Source organism: Solea solea, chromosome 14 (genome assembly GCF_958295425.1).
Source record: "Solea solea chromosome 14, fSolSol10.1, whole genome shotgun sequence".
Taxonomy (NCBI): domain Eukaryota; kingdom Metazoa; phylum Chordata; class Actinopteri; order Pleuronectiformes; family Soleidae; genus Solea; species Solea solea.
In genome coordinates, this window is record NC_081147.1 from 26,785,504 (window position 1) to 26,807,286 (window position 21,783).

At 41.3% G+C, this 21,783-nt stretch overlaps 1 protein-coding gene across 3 annotated transcripts in view; it reads right to left on the bottom strand.

The window, feature by feature from the left end:
• The window catches only part of uvssa (UV-stimulated scaffold protein A), a 27,472-nt gene extending 5,972 nt beyond the window's left edge, over window positions 1-21,500 (bottom strand). The window contains exons 1-11 of one of the 3 annotated variants that reach the window (XM_058650066.1): window positions 21,342-21,500; window positions 20,836-20,947; window positions 20,361-20,514; window positions 20,018-20,194; window positions 19,206-19,326; window positions 18,313-18,852; window positions 17,885-17,994; window positions 17,664-17,792; window positions 6,149-6,263; window positions 1,335-1,554; window positions 47-211 (exon numbers count right to left, since the gene is read on the bottom strand). In XM_058650066.1, the coding sequence (XP_058506049.1) occupies window positions 47-211; window positions 1,335-1,554; window positions 6,149-6,263; window positions 17,664-17,792; window positions 17,885-17,994; window positions 18,313-18,852; window positions 19,206-19,326; window positions 20,018-20,194; window positions 20,361-20,514; window positions 20,836-20,947; window positions 21,342-21,399 (1,901 nt within the window). In that variant the 5' untranslated portion in view covers window positions 21,400-21,500. Of the gene's footprint in view, window positions 1-46; window positions 212-1,334; window positions 1,555-6,148; window positions 6,264-17,663; window positions 17,793-17,884; window positions 17,995-18,312; window positions 18,853-19,205; window positions 19,327-20,017; window positions 20,195-20,360; window positions 20,515-20,835; window positions 20,959-21,323 lie in introns of all 3 variants that reach the window. The other 2 variants (XM_058650067.1, XM_058650068.1) reach the window with 2 other exon arrangements.
• Between the last annotated feature and the right edge of the window lie 283 nt (window positions 21,501-21,783).

Genomic DNA, 21,783 nt, shown 5'->3' on the forward strand with positions numbered 1-21,783 from the left:
GACATCACTTCAAACGTGTGTGTGTGTGTGTGTGTGTGTGAGTTACTTGATGATCTTGCCGGCATTGGGCTGCTTCTGTCCCCAGTAGTACAGGTCCAAACCAAAGGGAACCACAGGAGCATCAGCAGACTTCTTATCTGAACTGGACTGAGATGAGTTGGGATTCAATGAGGAGTTCCTGCTGCTGCTGCTGCTGCTGCTGCTGCTGCTGCTGGAGACATGAGGGGAGTTAACACACATCTATACCAATACTTACATTTCAAAATTGTATGCAATCACATTGGCAGTTGCTGTGGATGAAATTGAGCAGATTCAAATAATGAGGTTGGCCATTAGAGGCTTTAGAGAAGACTTTAGTCTGTTTCCAGACTAAAGTCATCACTAAATTCACTTTGTTCTTAAGAAAGGAGATAAACTCTGACAACTTTCATCTTATCTTCAAATTTAATAAAATAATCTATAGGGCTGCAACTGTCGATTATTACTTTGATTGATCAAGTAACCGTTGGGTCCAGAAAATGTCTTCTTTTCTCCACAAACAAAAATAAAAATAATTTGAATGATTTCTTTGTTAAAAGAAAGCAGAACATTTTAAGAAGTTAGAAAAAATCAGAAGTTGTTTTAATTATTAAAAAAATTAAAACTTTCAAATGGATTAACCCATTGTAAAAAAAATTGTTAGCAATTCATCTCGCAATCAATAAATACTGATGAATCGTCGCCGTATATCCAGCTGGACGTTGTGTGGGTTCCTCATATTTACAGCCCATGTCTGCAGTTCCCAGCTGTACATGTGTGAGGAAAAGTTCACTTCTGAGGATGTTTTTGAGAAGCATGTGGAATCTAAGTGGAGCTGTGTGTGGATGGCTCCATGAATGAGCAGAGAACAACAGCCTCTGATCATCTAAGTGGAGCTGTGTGTGGATGGCTCCATGAATGAGCAGAGAATAACAGCCTCTGATCATGTGACACATGTCTGGCTCTGGTTCATGATCCTTTATGATCATCTGTCAAAGAGGTGACTCTTTAAAAAGTGCAGGAGACGGGAGATTCTTTTCTGCTTCTCAGCACGTCTCAGTTCCACTTCATTAACTTCTGAACCTATAAAAGTTTACATCACTCTGACCTTTAACATTAGGAGTTTGCCTTTACTCTTAACAGCAATATGTTCATTTAAATGTCTATCATCATGTTCATAATGTGAATTACAATAGCTGTGACATTTACTGTACAGTCTACTATTTACATGACATTATCTTATTAAAAGTGAATTTCCTTCTCTGAGGTATAATGAGATATAAGAGACGTGAGACCCAGGGTTCAGTGTTTATCACCTGGGCTCCACAGGCCTGGGAAGCTTCTGTTTGAGGACACGCAGCGTGGCGGCCGCACAGGTTGGATCCTGCTCCTCATCTCTCAGTCGCTTCATGTGCCTGGAGGAGGAGGGGGAGGAGGAGGAGGAGGCGGCGGCTTGAGGAGGAGGAGCTGCAGGTCTCTTTGCAGGAGGTTTTCTTATGACAGGTGCTGTTGAGGTGGAAGGAGTGGGATCCAAACCTGCCGACACAGACATGAGGAGCGTGAGATCAAACACCCTCATGACTGATATTAAACCATGAAACTAGATTCAAGATTCAAGATTCAAAGTGTTTATTGTCATATGCACAGTAAAGAAACACGTTTCCCTGTACAATGAAATTCTTACTTTGCTGTCCACTCAAAAAAAACACCAGCATAAAGTAAAAAGTAAAAAAAGTAAAAAAGAGATGCTTTTGTAAAAAAAGTATAAATATACATAAGAAAAATATAAATATTACAAGAGACTAAAATAACATATATGCATAGTAAACTAATTTGTTTCCTAAGAAAATAATGTGTGATCTGAAGTCTGTAGTGAAACAAATGTTGAGATGTTGTTTTACTCAGGCACTCCCATGTATGACCAAACCTGTGGCGCTGTTTGGAGAGTTGTGGTGCTGCAGACCTTCCTTCCCTTTATCCCTGCTGGCAGCTGCTGATCTTGATGAACTGCTTCAGTTAGTGCTCGATGCCACCAATTTAGGAGGTGGAAGTATACTATTACAGACTGTCTCCTGGAATCTCAACTCTTACCAGTTGAATTATTCCACAGTTGAGACTTTGCCTCTTGGTTTATGTCTGCACTTTCCTGTGTAACCAGTAACTGTGTGTGTGGCCTGTGGTGAACACACAGGAACCTGTCAGGACCCAACACAACCACAGTTCTGACAAACACACTGTTGTGTTGTACATGCTGACATGCAAGTTTTTCATTTGAATGCAAATATAAATACATAAATAAATGCAGTATACCCATGTGTGTGTGTGTGTGTGTGTGTGTTCTTGTAAGGGTATGTTTGTGAGGACATGACTGATCCTCACAACTTTAAAGGGCTTTTTATGGGTTAAGACTTGGTTTAAGGGGAGAATAAGGTTGAGTTGAGCATTTAGTTGTGATGTTTAAGGTTAGGGTAAGGTGCTGGTGAATGCATTATGTCTACTGACCTGATCAGTAGTCCTCATGGAGACCAAAACCTGGTCCAAAGGTGGCAGAACATTTCTGAGGAACTGGTTAAGTATAGGTCTAAGATTTGATGACCACTGTGGTCAAGTTAAGGTTAGGGAAAGCTTTGTTAGGCTGTCCAAATCATAGGACGTCAATGTGTGTGTGTGTGTGTGTGTGTGTGTGTGGTCAAACACCAGAGTCTCCAGGGATTGATCAGTTTAAACACACACACACACACACACAGAGAGCAGGCGAGATCAGAGTGAGCTGTCAACATGATGATCTCACACATAATCGGCTTCACACATTCAGTACCAGCAGAACAAAGTCTTGTTCAGAGGTCTGACAAAGTCACAGAGAGTTTCAAGGAAGGCTGGATTCCAAAACAGACACATTTGTTAAAGATTGTGTTGACTTTTACGGGAAATATGATATACTGTTGTCACGGAGACCGAGAAAGAGTAAAAATAACAAGCACAATTGTCAGGTTTTACTGCTGATGGACCAAACCAGTGAATCAGAGAGGACCAGAGGCCTTTGTCTATTTTACTCCTCAGTCTGAAGACATCACATCAAATATTTTCTAAACTTTTAACTTTTATACTGTACATGTTCACGTGTTAGTCTGACTTTAAGTTATTCTAAATCACAGACTAACACACTGAGGTAATGCTAATGTGAACCTTCAGTGAGACCTGGATGTGGTTTTTATTTACTGTCAGCAGTCACATGACAGCTCCTCTCCTCCCTCTGTTCTCCCTTCTTCTCTGTATGGATGGTAAACACAGAGTCTGTCTGCTCTTGATTCCATGGAAGGAGTTGTTGTGTGTGTTTTATTTATTTTTTTATTTATTTATTTATCTGTGGCGCTTTTCAAGGGAAGCAACAGAGACTAAGGAGGGAGGGCTAAGGGGAGAGAGAGTACAGCGAGAGGAAAGGTGGAAAGAGGAATTGATTTTCTTGGGTTAAGGAGGGCCTGTAATTAAAATGTTAATTTGAGAAAGAGAGAGATAGTGTCCTGACAGCAGAAAGAGAGGGATAAGACCACTGATAATCAGAATGACGGAACAGGACAGAGGGAATGAAAGAGGAGAGAGGGGAAGAGAGGCACATCCACAGAACATCACAGTCACTGATTCCTCCAAGCTTCTGCTCCTGTCTGTTTCTAATGAATGCTGCTAATCTGCTGTTCACCACATCACAGAGGGTTTCAACTAGATTCACATGTGGTGACTGTGGAGGTCACTGAGGTCACTGAGGTCACTGTGAAGCCTGCAGAACACTGCGTGACCCACAGCCCGGGGTCCGCAACAATAACCAGCAATAAATGATAAAACTATACATTACTGGGCAGGACAACAGGTAAAGGAGACTGTGTGGTCACCTGTAGCCACAGTGACGCTAAAACACTTCATGTCCGTCAATGCAAAGATTATTGCTTGACGCTTGTATTCTACACCGACAGAGACTCGTGCTGAAGAAATCTCTGTTTGTAAAATGGAGGAAACCATAATGTGTCTCTGACATGACAAACTGCTGCTGTGATGGCGGTAAAAGACTTTTTATATACAGTTTGTATAATAACTGTATATAATGAGAGTATTCTGGTGTGAACACTGCACTCAGGTCTATATACAGATCTCACAGCTATAAAGGTAGAAAATATCTGTGTGTGTGTGTGTGTAGGTGGGTGGTAAAACCTGTGTGCGGGGCTAATAGGGGGCTCATTAAAGAGGTTGCATTGTTAATTTGGTATGGCCTCTGTAGATCGTAATGATCTCACCCACTAATCACCCTGACACACACACACAGCTGTTTTGGACCCATCAGATACAATCTAATTACTTTTGTGTCTAATTGATTAGTAATGGAGGGAGGATGGGAGGATGGGAGGATGGGAGGATGGGAGGATGGGAGGAGAGAGGGATGAGCTCCAGGTAGAGAAGAGGCCGACTCAGGAGCAGGGGTCAAAGGCCACCTCACAGCCACAACAACATGGCTGACGTAGCAATAACAGCACTGTCAACATGTTCTGTTATGGCGTCATTAACACAGACACACATAAACACAGATGAACGCACATATAAATCTATACGAGGACTGGCGAGAGGCTTGAATATGGCTGACAGAGCAGCACCACTGCTGTTGCCTGCAGCCTTCATACGTCTGCTGATAATGATATTTACATCATTCAAATTCCATCTCATATTCAGAAAAAAACATGTTGCTATGGAGCTGACGCAGCAATAAAATGACTGCAGTTGGTTAATGACCTGAGCATTTAACCTCTGACCCGCTTTGCTGCCCGGAGGCTCGACATGATCCATACAGCAGGAACAATACGACAACAGTCAGTCACACAGTATGTAGCTAGTGATGACTGTGTGTAAAGGTAAATGGATGTGTTGACACGACAATATCCATCAAAGATACACAGGGGGAAATACTGGTGAAAAAGAAGCCATTTGTCTCCATTAAAAGACTCTGCTGCATCCAAGTCACACAAAAACAGCACTGGGACAGTTCACTAACACTTACTGTAAGTGCTGCTTTACACGTGATCATTGTCTGACAATTAGATATAAAGCTTAAATTGACTTTAAAGGACTGAGTCTTGTTGGAGGCGTGTGCTCCTCACAGCGTCACTGGAGTGTACGGAATGTCTTTCAACGTCATGGAATTCCAAGAAAATAACAATATTCAAAATGAAATCAAAAATGATGTGTAATTCCACACTTCTCCAATGATGTCATCACTACCTAATTAGCTATGCATCTCTTACCACAAGGTGGCAGCAGCAAGCGTTACCTTAGTGGAAGTGATGATATTTCCAAGGTTCCTTGAATGCATTAGCAGCAGGTGTTTGGTTAGTGGAAAACATTTGTGTTTATGAGGGTCACTGAATGCACTTCTACTCACTCCATTTAAGATGTAGCAGAGGTCGGCATTGTTTTATGGAATCTTTAAGCAGCCTTTTGGTTTTCAATTATCAGCAGAAACACAAAATTTCAGGAAAAATGGCCCTTAAACTAGCTAATTTAGTCATTGACCTGCAATGTCTGCTAGATATGCTACTAGCAATTAACTAGTACAAATGATGGGTGTGGTGGCTGTTAGACAGAGTGGTGGATCCTGCCAATAGGTTGTAAAATATCCAAGCGGAGTCCATTAATAAACTAAAAAAAAGGACACGAGGACACTCATCAGTGAGTCTATTCACTTCTCTTTTCTTCCGTCTCATGTTGGTAATAAACAAACACCAGTGTTGAGATTTTTAATGGAAATGTCACCAACCCCCAAACCATGTGCTGATAATAAACAACTGACTAATCATCAGAGATGAACCAAACCCTGTTTAAACAAAAGGTCAGAATACATCTCACCACATGTTAGTGGTCGTGTGGATAAATGTAAAATGAGGCTTTTCCTTTGGTTTTTCAGGGATTTTCCTGCACACTCTCTAACCACACGTGTAAAAATAAACCAACTTCACCAACGGCTCTTTGAAGTGTGTGTGTGTGAGAATCTTAAAGGATTAGAGCTGTTGCCGGCCCTTCTTTTGAAGCCTGACCTCGGCACATGTCTGAGGTAACACGTGTGTGTGTGTGTGTGTGTAGCTGGACTCACCGTACTCCGCCCTCAGATGCTCTGGAATGTGAGGCTCATATCCCTCTTTCTCTGGGACCTCATCAAAGTCATCATCATCCTCATCATCATCATCTCCATCTGACGAAGCCTTTACCTGGAAGAAGAAGATGAAGCTTCTGTGGTAATACAAGTATTTATTTTAATGTTTGAAATCATTTGAAATTATACACAGTTTATGTTCTGTTTCAGGATGATTTTGTTGTTGTTGACTCTTTCTGAGGTTACTGAGGTCACACACGTCCTACATATACCTGCATATTGATATGGTGAGCCCTTTGTTTCCTTGGTTTAGTGATCGCTGTGGCTCGGTGGAGAATGGCATGACAATGATGTGTGTGTGTGTGTGTGTGTGTGTTGAGCTGCTATCTACACTAAGCAGAATTTACGGTTTTTAATTTCCCACTAAGGTTGTTAGCCATTGGCTGAGCTACAATGCAGAACACAACATTCATATACACACAGGGGTCATTTCCATAACACAAATGTGAGTGTGCACCCCTCACTCTCTCACACACACACACACACACACAGTCCATTCTAGCAGCATAATAATCACAGTGATTAGCATTATGAGGAGCAGTAAAACCTAACGTTAAACTAACCTCTTATTCCCAAAGGCCTCTTTTTCATTAGTGTGTAATACCTGTGACTGAACGTGTGTGTGTGTGTGTGTGTGAGTGCCTGTGTTGCTGCTGATAAAGCCCATTAAAGTGACTTATCATTTGTAAATTAGTTTAGGAATGATGAGTCCTTAGATGATTACACACACACACACACACACACAGCTCAGTGAACCATGGCTCAGCTCTGTACACACCTCCTGATGCAGCTCTCACACACACACACACACACACACACACACACACACACACACACACACACACACACACACACACACACACACACACACACACACACACACACACACACACACACACACACACACACACACACACACACACACACACACACCTCCTGATGCAGCTCACACAGACCAATTAAAACACTTTAATAGAACAATTCTCAACATGACATTAACCAGCAACTGAACAATTAATGTGTAATTAGCAGTCATTAATGCCGGCACTAACACAGACACACGGACATGCTGGGGTGTTAACGCGGAGATGAATTAGATCTAAATCATAATTGGCACAGGTGACGGGATGTATACACACGTGCAGAACATTCTATTTCATGCATCTTAAAATACAAAGATCTCATTGTTTGTCAACACTTTATCCAATCACGGTCCTCTGCGTGTTTGTCAGTGCGAGCATGTTCATGAGGTGAGAGAGGAAACGAGCTCAACGTTAGCGTAAAGACGACATCCCTGACAGTAGCTTTAAGAAACAATTACAAAGACTGATATGAGTGTATTAAGCTGAGGCTGTTAGCAGCAGATATCAGCCAATTACTACTGGTCTGCTCAAAACCCTAATACTGTGCTTCTGTTTAATGTTCAATAAACTGGCCGGGCTCTTCAGTGTAGGACATCCACCACTGTGAAAGAAGAAATTGAGGAAGTAATTCATGAGAGCGTATTTTGATCAACACTGACTCAACGACTACATCACTGCTCAGTCAATCTGATCATTCACAGCACTTCATCATCTGTCCTCTGATCCTTTGTGTCCACTTTACAACAGTGAGTTTAAATGTTGTTTTTCTTTGATTCTAGACCTTAATATTATATCAGTCAATCCTCATCCTCTGAAGTCTCAGCAGTGGTCTCTGCCAGTGCCTCTGAGCCCGACTCTGAAGCTTCTCTGATGCATGATGTGTAAAATGTCGACTTTACTGGTTGAACAAAACAATAACGCTGAATGAGCAGAGAGTAGGTGTGTAGGTGCAGCTGAGTGTGGTTTTCAGGACTGTGGTGACGACTGACGCAGACTGATCTCGGGTCAGTTTGTGTTTGTTGAGGAGATGCTATCTGGGATTCTGTCCCTGCTGCGAACACATGTGACTGATGAGTCAGTGAGCACACTGTCTGCTGCTCACAGCTCATACACTGATGTGTAGGATAACATTTAATAATGATTCTCTGCACTTGTAAACCCAACAACAACAACTGTATCAACTTTTATACAGTCGTTTGTCAGGAAACATGATACAAGAGAACCGTTTTACAGGCAAAAATATGACTTCATAGTACTTTACATTCAAGGAGACAATAATGTTGTCCAATGAATTATTATTATCATTATTATTATCATTATTATTATTATTATTATTATTATTATTATTATTATTATTATTATTAATAATGAACATGGGAACATTTCAGGATTCATTATGAGATCTTCTTTAAACAACAGTGACCCTTATTTAACCAATGTGGCTGTAAGCAGTGGTGTAGTGTGGTCTACTGTAGTGAGTATAGCGTCGCAGCAGCACCAGCACATGATGGATGTGACTGTATTTAACTACTTCTCTGATGAAGTGGTGGTGGTACATATCATTGTGTTTGTACAGAAATCCTGGTGTTTTTGTAGCAGTGCAGGGCATATGTCTGTGAATCATGTAGACTTCACTACTGACTTAAAACTGCTTGTTTAATAGCTCTGTATTCTGACAGCTGTCCCCTCTGCTCGTGAACTGAGGCTGTTTGTCAGTGAATAGATGCCACGCCCCCTCACCAGATGCATTCATGATGTAGAATGTTAATGATACAGTTAACGACGACAGAAGGTTAATGAAAAATCAGCTAATCATAAATAAAATTGATTTTGGCCTTTGTGACACATCTTTAAATACAATGACTGACTATGTTTCTAACTGACTTTTCTAAACCTGCCAGAAGCTACTACACAGACAGTGTGCTGGTGGTTTTGTGTGAAACCTGTGTTTAAACCCTTTAATGGTCTATTTCAGGGTCAGAGGTCACAAGAGCCAATCCCAGCTGACACAGGACGAACCATTCACTCAATTTAGAATGTCCAGTTCATCTCTGCATGTTTGTGGCCTGTGAGGAGAAAACTCTCTCACACACACACACACACACACACACACTCCATGTAGACAGAGCCTCCATAACCAGGGTCGTTTTGCTGTGAGTGAGTGTGTGTGTGTGTGTGTGTGTGTGTGTGGTGAGAGGAATATAAATGACAGCAGAAAATGACAAACAAACTACATTACAACACAGTGGTGGTAAAATGCCCCTGACTCAGATGTGTGAGCTGTGAGATGCTGACACGCTGCATCTTATTTATTTCTCAGAGCAAACGCTCTTAAACAGAAGAGTAAGACTTTAAACACCAAAGCAAACTTTCTCCATTACTCCACTCCACTGCTACACTTATTCATCCTCTCAGTACAATGGATTCACACACCGCACACGTACACACACACACACAGAGATAGAGTCTCTATAGGTTTTGTGCTTGTCTGCTTTAATCCTGGCTGGTTTATTCTGCTCTGATCAATGACCTAAGACTAAGAAGTGATCACCCAGCTGGAGGAAAATCCTGCCCTAACATCATCCTTTCTTCCCCTCTTTCTGCAGCTTTGTCTCTAATTCACCTTAATTTAATCCCGATAGCATCAAGTGCTGTCGAGCAGCTTGGCAGAGCTGTAAGTCTCAGCGCAGAATTAGCTTTCCTCCAGAAACATTTTGCTGACGGGGAGCATGGCTAAAATATGGCCTCTATTCCCCCACATGGCTGCATGGGGGGGGGGGGGGGGGGGGGGGGCTGCTTTGCATTTTAACAGAGCTTTGGTTTATTCTCCAGGACACACACGAGGAGAAAATCACACAGTCACGCACAGTTCCCTGCAGGAGATAAAAACTGCTGCTTTAACTGAAACTCAAGATTTAGCAGACAAATTAGAAGTCATGGTTTGGGTAAAGCAGGGCCATGTGTCACTGTAATGGGAAAAAGACAAAACAAATATTGGTAACTTCAACATTAAAAACCAGCACAGACAGAAATAAAAATAACTCCTGCGCAGAGAAGAATAAATTATAAAGTTGTTTAAGTAAAGCAGGGTCATGTGTTACTATAATGGCAATGTTTACTCAGAGACAAAATATAAGCTGCTGCTGGAGGAAAGAAAAAGAAGTCGTTCTTTAACAAGCACATAAAACACAGACGTGTTACACACGTGTGTCAGTGGCTGCTGCAGCAACATCATGGAAACATAATAATCTTATATACTTATATGCTTATTTAACTAGGTCTGGCTCAGATATGATGTCATGTTACTGACGTGACATCAGTCAGAGAATCTCAACACTGATCAGTGTTTTTGCCAAACATACACAGTTAAAACAATGTCCTGCAGCTGGGCGGAGCTTGCTTTGAACAGACACTGTGCTGCAGAGACAAAGTGACCACACCTCCACCACCACCACTCTCTACCTTTTCTTTCCTGGGACAACAAAATATGTGGATCATGGATCGGCCTCTACAGCCATCTGAAGAAGATCCTACAGAGAGGACAGTTATGCTCGTCTTCAGTGACACCCACACTTCTGTTTTTGGACAAAGTTAAACTAATTAATCTGGTCTGGATTAACAATACAAAGCTGCATGTGTGATTTCTGATGTTATTCTGTTTACATTACATTACATTACATTACATTACAGCGTTTGTGTGTATTCAACAGCAGTGCAGGGGCGAGCGGGGCGGCAGTAGAATTCACTTCTTGATGTTTTCAGTCAAACTCAAACGCGTTTGTCTTCCTGTGTCTCAAACCACTTCCTGTGTGCAGATTTCAAAGTTGCACACTACAGTTGTGTTCCCACAGGTGTTGCTTTTTCAGCTTCTAAGGCATGTCACCCTCTCTCCTCCCCCTCCCCTGCTCTACCACTTCCTCCCTCCCCTCCCTTAAATAAGACTCTTATCCTTTCTAAAAATGATGTGAGGGCTACGCCTCGGACAACTGCTCCCCTGACTTCATTTGTCTCTTGGCAAGTTTGATGGCACTGCATTTAAAAACCCATTCAATCTTATAAACCAAAAATTAAATGTAGTCGACTGTGATGGGCACTCAGTGCATCTGCTATTTATATGCTAATGTACACTCAGCCTGCCAAGGTCTGGCAAATTATTACTGCACAGCCATAAGTCAGGTGTATGGCAGAGAGAGGGGAGGGGCATGTTAACCATCACAGAGGGTGGGAGGAAGTGAGAGCAGAGGAGGAGAGGAGGAGAGGAGGAGGAGGAGGAGGAGGGCAGAACACAAGGAGGTTTAGAGATGTCTCCATTGTCTCCCCTGACAAGTTAATATAGCTCTCCACCTGGCTACACACACACACACACACACACACACACACACACACACACACACACAGGAGATTATTTTCAGTCTACATTAAAGGAGTGAAATGGAAAATGTCTTGTGGGGATACAGAGTGTCTCTAATGTCGTCATTATCACACGACATTTCCCTTAAGAGAGAAACAATTAGCTTAATGAACACATTCTACACAGATGCATTTATAAACGCAGATATCCTGTGAAAGTATGACAGTATGACACCTCACATACATGAGAGGCCAGTGTTTCCTGTAACAACACACGTACAGTCACGGCTGCTAAACATTCAACTACAAAGAGTTTCGTCTGTGATCTTTCACTGACCTAATACATTTTCAAGTGTTGTTGTCATTCAGAGATACAATGAAAACATGGTGCAGGCGTGTTTGCAGAAATCATTTTCAGTTATATATATATAATTACATTGAAATTTCACCTGACTGTGATTGAGCCTCTTATAGCAGCTCATTCTGGACCACCATGTTTTTGAAATAGCCCAGAATGAACAAACTTACAAATGCTAACAAAAGGCTACACTACACATATTTATAGTTCTTAAATGTAAATCATTGTTGATTCCACTGATCAAGATAAATTGATAATGATAGTTATCCTGTTGGTTGCAGGTTATCAGTATATCAGTGATATCAGCATCGATAGATATTCAAGGTTGCAGGTTTAGGAGCAGAGTTGTAGTTGATGTGCGAGACATTCATGTCATTTATGAGAGCCAGCACACACTCTGATATTATTTTGAACACATTAGTTCTGCAGAGGAGTGTGAACGTGTGCTGGCTCTCACTGATTTCAACATATTTACAAACTAATTAGGCCTAAAGCTTCCATTGCAGTGTGACCCATTCGGGGCTTGATTTGCCACAACATCGCACATCTCTATTACCACCTTGCACCGCTATTCATTACAACATCGGAAGGATCCCATGGGATCGCAGCCTAATGAGAAAAAAGCTTTCCACTCCCACTCGGTTTCACAGCCTCTTCTCCACTGCTCTACACCATTATACTGCTGCACCCCCGCCTCACACACACACACACAGAGGAAGCGACGCAGTCTTTGTCTCTGGGGAGCAGTCAGCTTATATGATGTATAAGGTGACATCTTTATTTCACTAACCTAGCCTGGCAGGTCTATTAGTCAGTCCACAGCTTTCCAAACCTTTCCCTGTCAATGAGCTTATTCTCAACTGTCGAGTTCACTTCCCCCGCCCAGTCTGTCTCAATCTGTGATCAAAACAGTCATTATTACTGCCACACTGAAATTACACAGTGCTATTCCTGGTGTTAACAGGAGGCTCTGTGAGGACAGGGCAGGTGTGCTCACAGAGAGGCTGCAGGGGCCTCGGGGGCCCAGCGCGGCCCCTGATCACTGATGGAACCAGACAGTGATTGAGTATTCTTTTTAGATTTTACTCACGCAGCACAAACATGACAGAGATCGCACACACACACACACGCTCTATTTTAGCTTTGAAATAACTGTAAATCTCAATTTATAATGATGCGATTAACAAATCACAAAGGCTGCAACATTCTGGTTTTATGCCAATAAAAAAATAAATGGTAGAGACAATCCATATCTTAAAGTTCTCCTCCTTGCATTATACTATATGATTTTATGAGTATTTTATGGTTTCATGTGGTAATGCTTCATCACGTTTTAAATCTATTTCACGGTGAATATTAAACTGAAGCTGGGCTTTAAATAAAAAATGATGTCACAAATCACATCACAATTGCAATATCTGTCGGAAAAATTACAATTTGATATTTTCAGGGAAACTTTCAGCCGTGATCCTTCAAAACGTGCATGATGTCAGGAAACTGTCAGACAAATAGTCTCTGATAATGATGTCATCTGTACAGTATAGTCTCACAGTTAGAGCTTGGATTACATTTAAATACAAATATATCAGCAGTCCAAAAAAACCTGGATCACTGGGAGAATAATTTGTTTATTTGAAAACTGACGACCAATCAGAAATGACACTGTAAATACAAAGGAATATTTTTAAACAAAGTAATTTAAGATGTAGTTTTAAATTACATTGCCAATTTATTAGTGACTTGTTTTGGAGAGAATTTTCAGTCACTCAAAAGCTTCGTCTGAATAGCAGAAAAGACGAGTATTGTCTTGAGTTGAGTTGACATCAAAGACTCAGTAAAAACAATTCTGATTAACATTTAGACTTTTGCTGAGTCATACTTTCTCCACACTCTTCACTGCATGGAGCTTTTCAGATTGATGAGTATATACAGTAACATGATGTCAGTGTCAGAGGCTTGAACAGGTTTGTGGAGGTCAAACCTCGTGGAGATCATTTAACTCTCTTATTAACATCATTTCATCCTACGCCATTACCTGGATATTAAGGCAGCATCTTAAAGGTAGAGTGTGTAAAATTGAGCAACTATTATTGGTGAAGTTAAACGTCATAGCTGAATAACCCTCACCTCTCATTTCTCCTCCAAGTGAGTTAGAGAACGTATGTAGCCTTCAGTGAGCGTCTAAACTCTAAAGATCATTTTTAAGCCTCATCGACATTAATTATTTAATACACGCAACTCGTATTGACTTTTATTCACAGCTAATAAGTCATTTACTGAGGTAATAAACTAAACACCAGGCTTTCCAATTAGCATCATTTATGACAAGAATGAGAGAGAGAAATAAAAGTAAAGGGAGAAAAACATCCGACGTACAAGTGAGAGTAAGAGAGAGGCATTAAGAGAACGAGTGTACAAATGAGAAGGAGGGAGCGTTGGAGGAAAGAAACAGAGGGATAGTCTTTCTTTGTTTATCTCCAGTGAGAAACAGACGGCCACATCCATTGTGCTGTGATAAGATGGGTTATCAGCAGTAAACAAGGCCTGGGCCTGTTTCAATGGAGCCCAGAGTGACTGAATACACTCTTAAAAACAGATATGTTCAAATAAGTCTGCATGTCTTATCCTTTTCTTAACACGAGCCCATGTTTTCACTTTGCAGCGCTCAACGCCTTCGTACAGAAGAGAAATGTCATGTCATCACAGCGCCAACTGAAAACTTTCAAAAATATCTCCTCACTTCTCCAGGCGGTGAGAGAGGGGAGAGAGGGGAGAGAGGGGAGAGACACTGCATCAGCTGCCACTAAAACAGAGAAAACTGTCTTATAACCATAGACTGTATATATGAAAGTGGACTTAGTATCCCAGGAGCCAAACTAAGTCCCATAGTGAACCCTCTACATTCATGATTTGACAGTATTTGAAACTGGAAGTTCGCAGACATCACCTGCAACCAGGCTCCGATAAAGAGATAGCAGCTGTCAATCACGCTGGTGTCCACTCATCTATTTTCCTCTAAATGGGAACAGAAACTACAAAACTGACATTATATTCTATAGAAGAACTGAAGAGAACAATTAGAGAACTTTCCAACTGCAGTGCATGAGAGCCAGTGAAAGTAACGCCGGTTCACAGCGTGTTGAGCTAAGAGGAGCAGCTAACGAGATGCATTCAAAGACACTGGAAAATGTAATTGCACGACTAAATTGACCGTAGGTGTGTGTCTGTGTGTTGGACCTGCCCCCTGTCTACAGTGTTCCACGCCTAACGCCCCACGTCACCCACCTTGGTTTTTATCAAAGCCCATTTTATCCACGCTTGGGAGCGGCAACAGAAGTGCTCTGGGTGTCATGGCAACGGTCAATATAAGAGCGTCAAATGAACTTCACAAATGTCCCTCATTAGCTGCTTCACACGTGTGACATCAGCACCTATGACTGAGACCTGCTGTTCTTTCTGGTTAATGCAGGTGAAGTCACTGAAGTTACACTAGCTCGCAGCTATCGATCAGGTGATTGATCTGTTTGGTTACAGATACATTGATTATCAGCTGCTTATGCTCTGCTTACATTACATTACATTTCATTTTGTCAGAAATAAATATTGCAAATTATGAATATTTTTGCATATATTATACTTTCCAGACAACTATAACTATACAGTTTGTCACCACCAGAGGGCAGCATTATTGACGAGGGGAGAGAGAAAAACACTTTTTCTTTCTCAATCTGAACTGAGTGCAACATTCCTTCCTATTAAGGCACGAGCATCACTTAGATTACAGAGTGTCCTTTAAAACAAACTCCACCCACATCAGCTTCTCTCTGGCTGAGACTGTAGCTTGTCACATCAGCAGTACATTTAAACAGAACTCAAGCAATAGTCAACCAACAGGCTTCTTCCATCATCCCTCTATCTGTCTGCAGAACACGCCTCTCTCTCTGGATTCCCCCGTTATGGGAGACTATATTGAAAGGACTGTTGAGAGAGAAACCAATCGTGTGGTGTGTCAGCGGCCCGATAGAGAAGGACCCAGTAATGGAAGGCCTTTTAAGGCTAAAAAGGAAAAGCTAATTATGATAAAGGGGCTGTAAGTTGTGTGGTTATCGCAGTGCTGGGCCTGCTGGTGCAGCAGACCGCTCTCTGACAGTGATAACCAGGCAGAGAGAGACGCCCGGTGCTCTGTCACTGTCACACTGCCGCTCTCTCCGGCTAAAGATGGATTTACATGCTACAACTTTTATGTGTTTTTTGAACTCATAAAGCTGTTTCCATTTATTGGTCTTTTAAAAGTGAAAATGCTGGTGGCTTCTCTTTGTTTCTAATGTCTGTGCACCAGCACCTCTTTAATACTTATAAAGGAAAGTGTGGTTGTGTGAGTGCTGGAGTGTCGTGCCAGCTGTAGACATGGACACTTGCTCTCGCTCACTCAGCAATTTTCAGAGACTTCAGTGTTTGGATTAACCTCAAAGACACAAACAGTAAACCAGCATCATCTCCTGCATTGCTGTGAACTAAAAACACAGATTATAAACTTGTATCTAGCTGTGAAATCAAATGGAAAACATATGTTTTAGGACATTGTAGACTTAAACTTAAAGAGTTTAAGTCTACTGTAACTCTAACTGTGTTCTTTATTGGGGGGGGGGTGCACAGTGTCATCAGTACCTCACACAATCACTGAACTATCTCTTAAAGTCTTTTCAACATCAATTAAGCCAGTGGAACAAAAGCTGTGTGTGTGTCTGAATGCTGCCATGCTCTGGTTAGCTTCATCTCAAACAACAGCAGAGTGATGATGCTAAGCTACACACAGACAGACAGATGAGCTGTCACGGTGTGAGCCACATTAGTGCTAATAAAGTGAATGAATGGGTACATCCTCCCCTCTGCCCCTGTTTCATTATGCATTATAGCTGTGTGTGGCTATCTCACCTCTCCATGATGCTTGGACTGTAAATATTTCCATCCTCCCTTTCTCTCGCTTCCTATTATGCTGCTTTTCTTCAGCAGCTCACAGAAATGCATGAGTGAACAAAGTCATTTACAGAAGAAAACACATTTACAACTAAAACTGGAACAGCTCCATGAGTCTGAGGTGTGATTAAATCAACTTTAAAAAAACAGCCAATCCATCGTGAACACTTAATCATTAATCATGCTGGAACATTTTAACAATCATCTAGTGACAACCTGCAGGTCTTTTTATTGCCACTAGAGGGTGTGAATAAAAACTATACCAATTGTAAATCAATTGAATTGTTTTTAAGTGGCGACGTCTGTGAACGAGCTGAGAAAACTTCTTCATCTGTGGAAGGTTTTTAAAAACATTTCTTTTTGTTAACATGAAAAAACAAACAAACTGAGGGTGATGGTGAAACTCTGGTTAGTTCCATAACAGTACGAGGATCTGTAACATCTTCAGCAACAGTGTTACAGAAGTAGATCTATGATTGTCCCAGTCATTGATTTCTGATAGAATGTTGCCATCTGCTGGCCATGCTCCATACTACAGTATTTGATTGAAGGCTTAACGATGAGCGATCAGCCAACAAAAGTGTTCATGTCTAAAAAAGATTGTAATAAAAAGCGGATTTCTCAAACTTTGAAATGATCACAATGTTAAATGTCTTCTTTTGTCCACAAACTAAAATGATTTATTTGTTTTATGGAGCAAAGAAAACTTAAGTTGCTGAAAAACCAGAGAGCTTGTTTTAATTATTAAAAATTGTTCATCAAAATAGTTTTATGATTAACTCGGTAAATCAAGGACACTTTTCCAGTATCCACAATATTGCATCCAATCAGGAGCAAGAACTATGCAAAGAGGCGGTCCTCTCTGTTTATGAGGTGTTTGCGTGTGAATAAATACAGTGAAACTCACCACTTTGCGCATCCTGCTCTTATAGTCGATGTTCAGTTCTTTATGTTTCTGCAGCACAGCTTCCAAAGACGTCTTCAGATCCAGGGCTCTCCTCAACAGCTGCTGCTCTGCACCTGCTTTGGTGAAGACCTGGACACACACACACACACACACACACTAAGGGTGTCTGAGGAAGTGGAACCACTAAGTTAATGTGTTAGTGTGTAACAGTGTGAACTGACCTGCACCCAGCCCAGAACAGCTGGTAGGTGTTTGGTTGTTATCAGTCTGTGGAGGTCTATCACCGTGGAAACCACTGCTTCATTATCCTCGTTCTCCTTCACATGCAAACCTGAAAAACAAATAGGTCAATGATATAATATATCATATAATATATAAAGGTTTACAGGGCACTTTCACTGTTCTTTGAGAAGCACAAACATCTCTTCAGTGTTTATATCTCCATATATCATATATGCATTACAGAGAAAACAGCCTCAAATATCCAGATATTATTTATAGCCTTAAGAAATCTAAAAACCTCCTGACTAAGTGCACCTGCCTTCGTTAAGTTTGAAGTTCTGCTGAATGTGAATGTGCTGAAAGGTGTTTTTCATACTTTCCCACACGTGTGAGCAGCATCATAATAAACTGTACATGAGTTACTCACCAGGACTGAGGTTCAGGTCCAGACTGTAAGCGTGAGAAATGAGCCCCGAGCTCCGAATGAACAAGTTTTCATTAACATGCTCCTCCTCCTCCTCTTCTTCTACTTCTTCGTCACTATTTTCCTCCTCCTCCTCACTCTCTTCTTCCTCATCTTCCACCTTGCCTGCCTTCTTCTTCTGCTCATCTTGTTGATTGTTCCCTTTTGTCTCTTCCATTCGACTCCTCTCCTCCTTGTTCTTCATCATTCTTTCGTCTTTTTCTTCTCCTGTGTTTTCTGTCCCGGTGCTCTTCATCGCTTCCCTGCTCTCCTCGACCTCTTGTTTTATTCCATCTTTACCAAAATCCCTCAAATCCTTGCTACAACAGGGCTGTTCATCATCTGATGGGCATTTGTTGGCTGGTTGGCAGTTTGAAGAGCTGCTGCTGCTGCTGCTGCTGCTGCTGCTGACTGTTTGAATGTCTGTGAGTTCAAAATCAGGGAGAAGTAGCCTCATGCAGGATTCCATCTCTGTCAGAGTCGCCTCCATTTCCTGGTACGACTCTGCAAAAACAAATACAAATACAAATACCTTTAGAATACATGAAAACTATTAAAAAATACTAAATAAATGCAATAAAAGCATTGATATGGAACGAGAATGAGCTCCCTGTGGTTGTATGTTGTACATCCACTGACCACAGTGTTCTCTAGACTTGTGTAACGTGCACAATAGTTTAATGTTCAAGAGGCTAAAAACATGTTTTACGAGGTCACCGTGACCTTTAACCTCTGGCCACCATAAACAATCAATCCATGAGACTAAGTGAAGAAACGTGGAATTACCACCATAGTTATAATAATTGTGTTATGTTTGAATAATTATTACCACCATCAACATTGTGATGCTCGTTTACCCTCCATGTCTTTTGTAGCTGCCTCCACCTTCTCCTTGTAGATCCTCTCCATTCTCCTCTGTCTCTCCTCCTCCCTCCTCCTCTCTGCCACCGTCCTGGCTTCAGCATCCTGGAAGTCCACCTTAAAAGACATGGACACTTCTCGTCATTGACATGTGGAACACAGATTACACTCAACAAGGAATAGACCTGATACGCGTACACGTAGTAAACCTCCTGTAAAAACAGTACATTTCCTGTCCACTGCAGCTTTAAATCACTCATTTAAAAGGACAAAGTGAAATATTTGAATAAAAACACTTCCTGTAAACATACCAAACCAACTATTATGGTCCAGTTTTGATTGATTGAGAAGGGCAGTTTTTAGTGTTAATGTAAATGTCAGTACTCTTCACAGGTTTATTGACTGCAGGACAATATGGACGGCTGAGCCTGTAGCTTATTTACAGAGAACAGAGAAAAATGATTGTTTGAAGAACATGATGAAAAAAGACAAAAATGAAGCCACATATACAAGAGAGGAGAAACATCTGAGTGTGAGCAGCATTTAAACAACAGCAGGCTGATGAAAGTGCTTCTTCTAATGTATCCAGATAATTTGACAACACTGCAAATGTCAAAATGGATCATTATCATCATTATTATTATTATTATTATTATTATTATTATTATTTTTATGTACACAGGAAAGTTGTAGTTTCTAATCAGAATGATTTTAATCATTCAATCATTCATCTTCTACCGCTTTATCCTCCAGGTCAAGTTGGCATCATGAGTATTCATGCATTTCTTACACAGGTCATCATCCTCACCTTCTTAACTTGTTTGAGGAAGTGATAGCCCAGCGCCAACTTCTTATAAGCCGTCCCATAAGAGACCTGCCACGACTGGACAGTCTGGATTGCCAGTGACCTGAGTTTCCTGGCCACTTCTTTAGGAGGAGGAAGAGGCTGATCTGAGTCGATCTCCACCGTCAGCTCCAAGAACTCCTGCACAACATCAACGTTTCATAGAGTTTCCACTTTCATTTGAATTTGAAAACAAATGTTATGGAAACATAGTTATTGTCATTATGACTCCCTTTCTCTGCTCAAACCTGTCATTCAGTGAAGTCATACTACTTCACCAACACATAACTCTGTGTGACTTATGTACCTGGAAGTTGTCCACCAGTCGTGTCCTAAAGTGGTGTGACCTGGAGAAGAGCTCAGTGGTAATCTGGAAGGCTGACAGCCGCACCTCACAGTGATCCTCGTTCAGCTGGGACATCACTAAGTGGTACAGGTGATCTACGCAGTCATTAGACACTCTGAGAGGAACGAAAGACGACAGGGAGCTGTGATTACATGTCATACACACAGGCATAGAAAAAGAATGACACACATCGATGGCATCAGAGCTGAAGTAACCTGGTTGGCTGCTCTCTTTAAAATACTGTTATATGTCTTTCCAATTACAGTATGCTGCTGAAAGGTGTTTAATGTGGTATAATTATTACCTGTTGACCAAGTTGAAGGTTAAGGACAGAGCATGTCACACAGTGTAAGTGAAATTATTTGTGACTTGTGAATATAGACTATAAATACCTCAGTGCTCCACTGTCCATTATCTCTGTAGTCATGACACTTACTTGCAGATCTTTTTGATTTCCTTCATCTTGTCCTGGTTGAGCTGTAGCTGTCCTGATGTGGTCAGCTCCTCCACCAGCTCGGACAGACGCTCTCGGTGACTCAACTCCATCACTAGATTAAAACTGGAAAGAGATTAAAAAAAAACTACTAAAGAGTCAAATCTCAGGGGAAACCATGCGAGTTACTTCTAAACATTCACTGGGTAAAATAAGGTGTATATAACACACACACACACACACACACACACACACACACACACACATGTAATCCCATTTCAGTAAGACATTTGGTTTACTGTCCTATACTTCATGTATGTTAGTTACACAGATACATTTTATGTGTTAGAACCTTTTCTCTTGACAAGACAACATAGATAAACAATGGAAGGAACTGTGTTCAGCGTATTCTGGACTAAAAGAGCTGAAAACGCTAGTGCTGTACTAGCTGTTGTGAAGCTAACAAAAGTAGAAAAACAGCAACTACTTACCAGCTTTAAAACACTGACCGGGGGCAAAGGTTAGGTCACAGTGGACCGTGTGAGTCGCTCTCCATTCATGACTCATGTTAAAATCATGTTAAAATCATGTTAAAATCCTGTGACGGCAGCGGTTTATATTGTTGTTATCCAATGTTTATTTTCAGCTTCCGCAAACTGCACAGCTCATTTCCGCTTACCTCTTCAACTTCCGCTGAGACTCTTCTTTGTTTTTATGAGTACATTAGCGCCACCGTGCGGACTGGAGATTAAAATCCCGTCTGAATGTGCCATGCCATCCTCACGATGTAAGGATTACTAATCCCGTGTGAATAGACTACGAGCAGTTTTCAGTGGATTTTTAAGCCTGGGGAAACTTGAAGAAACGTTCAGTTTCACAGGTGGTCGGACAAGTCTGCAGAAGCTTCATTTAATAAACATCCTTCTTTAAATGAAGTTTGAACGCACTTGT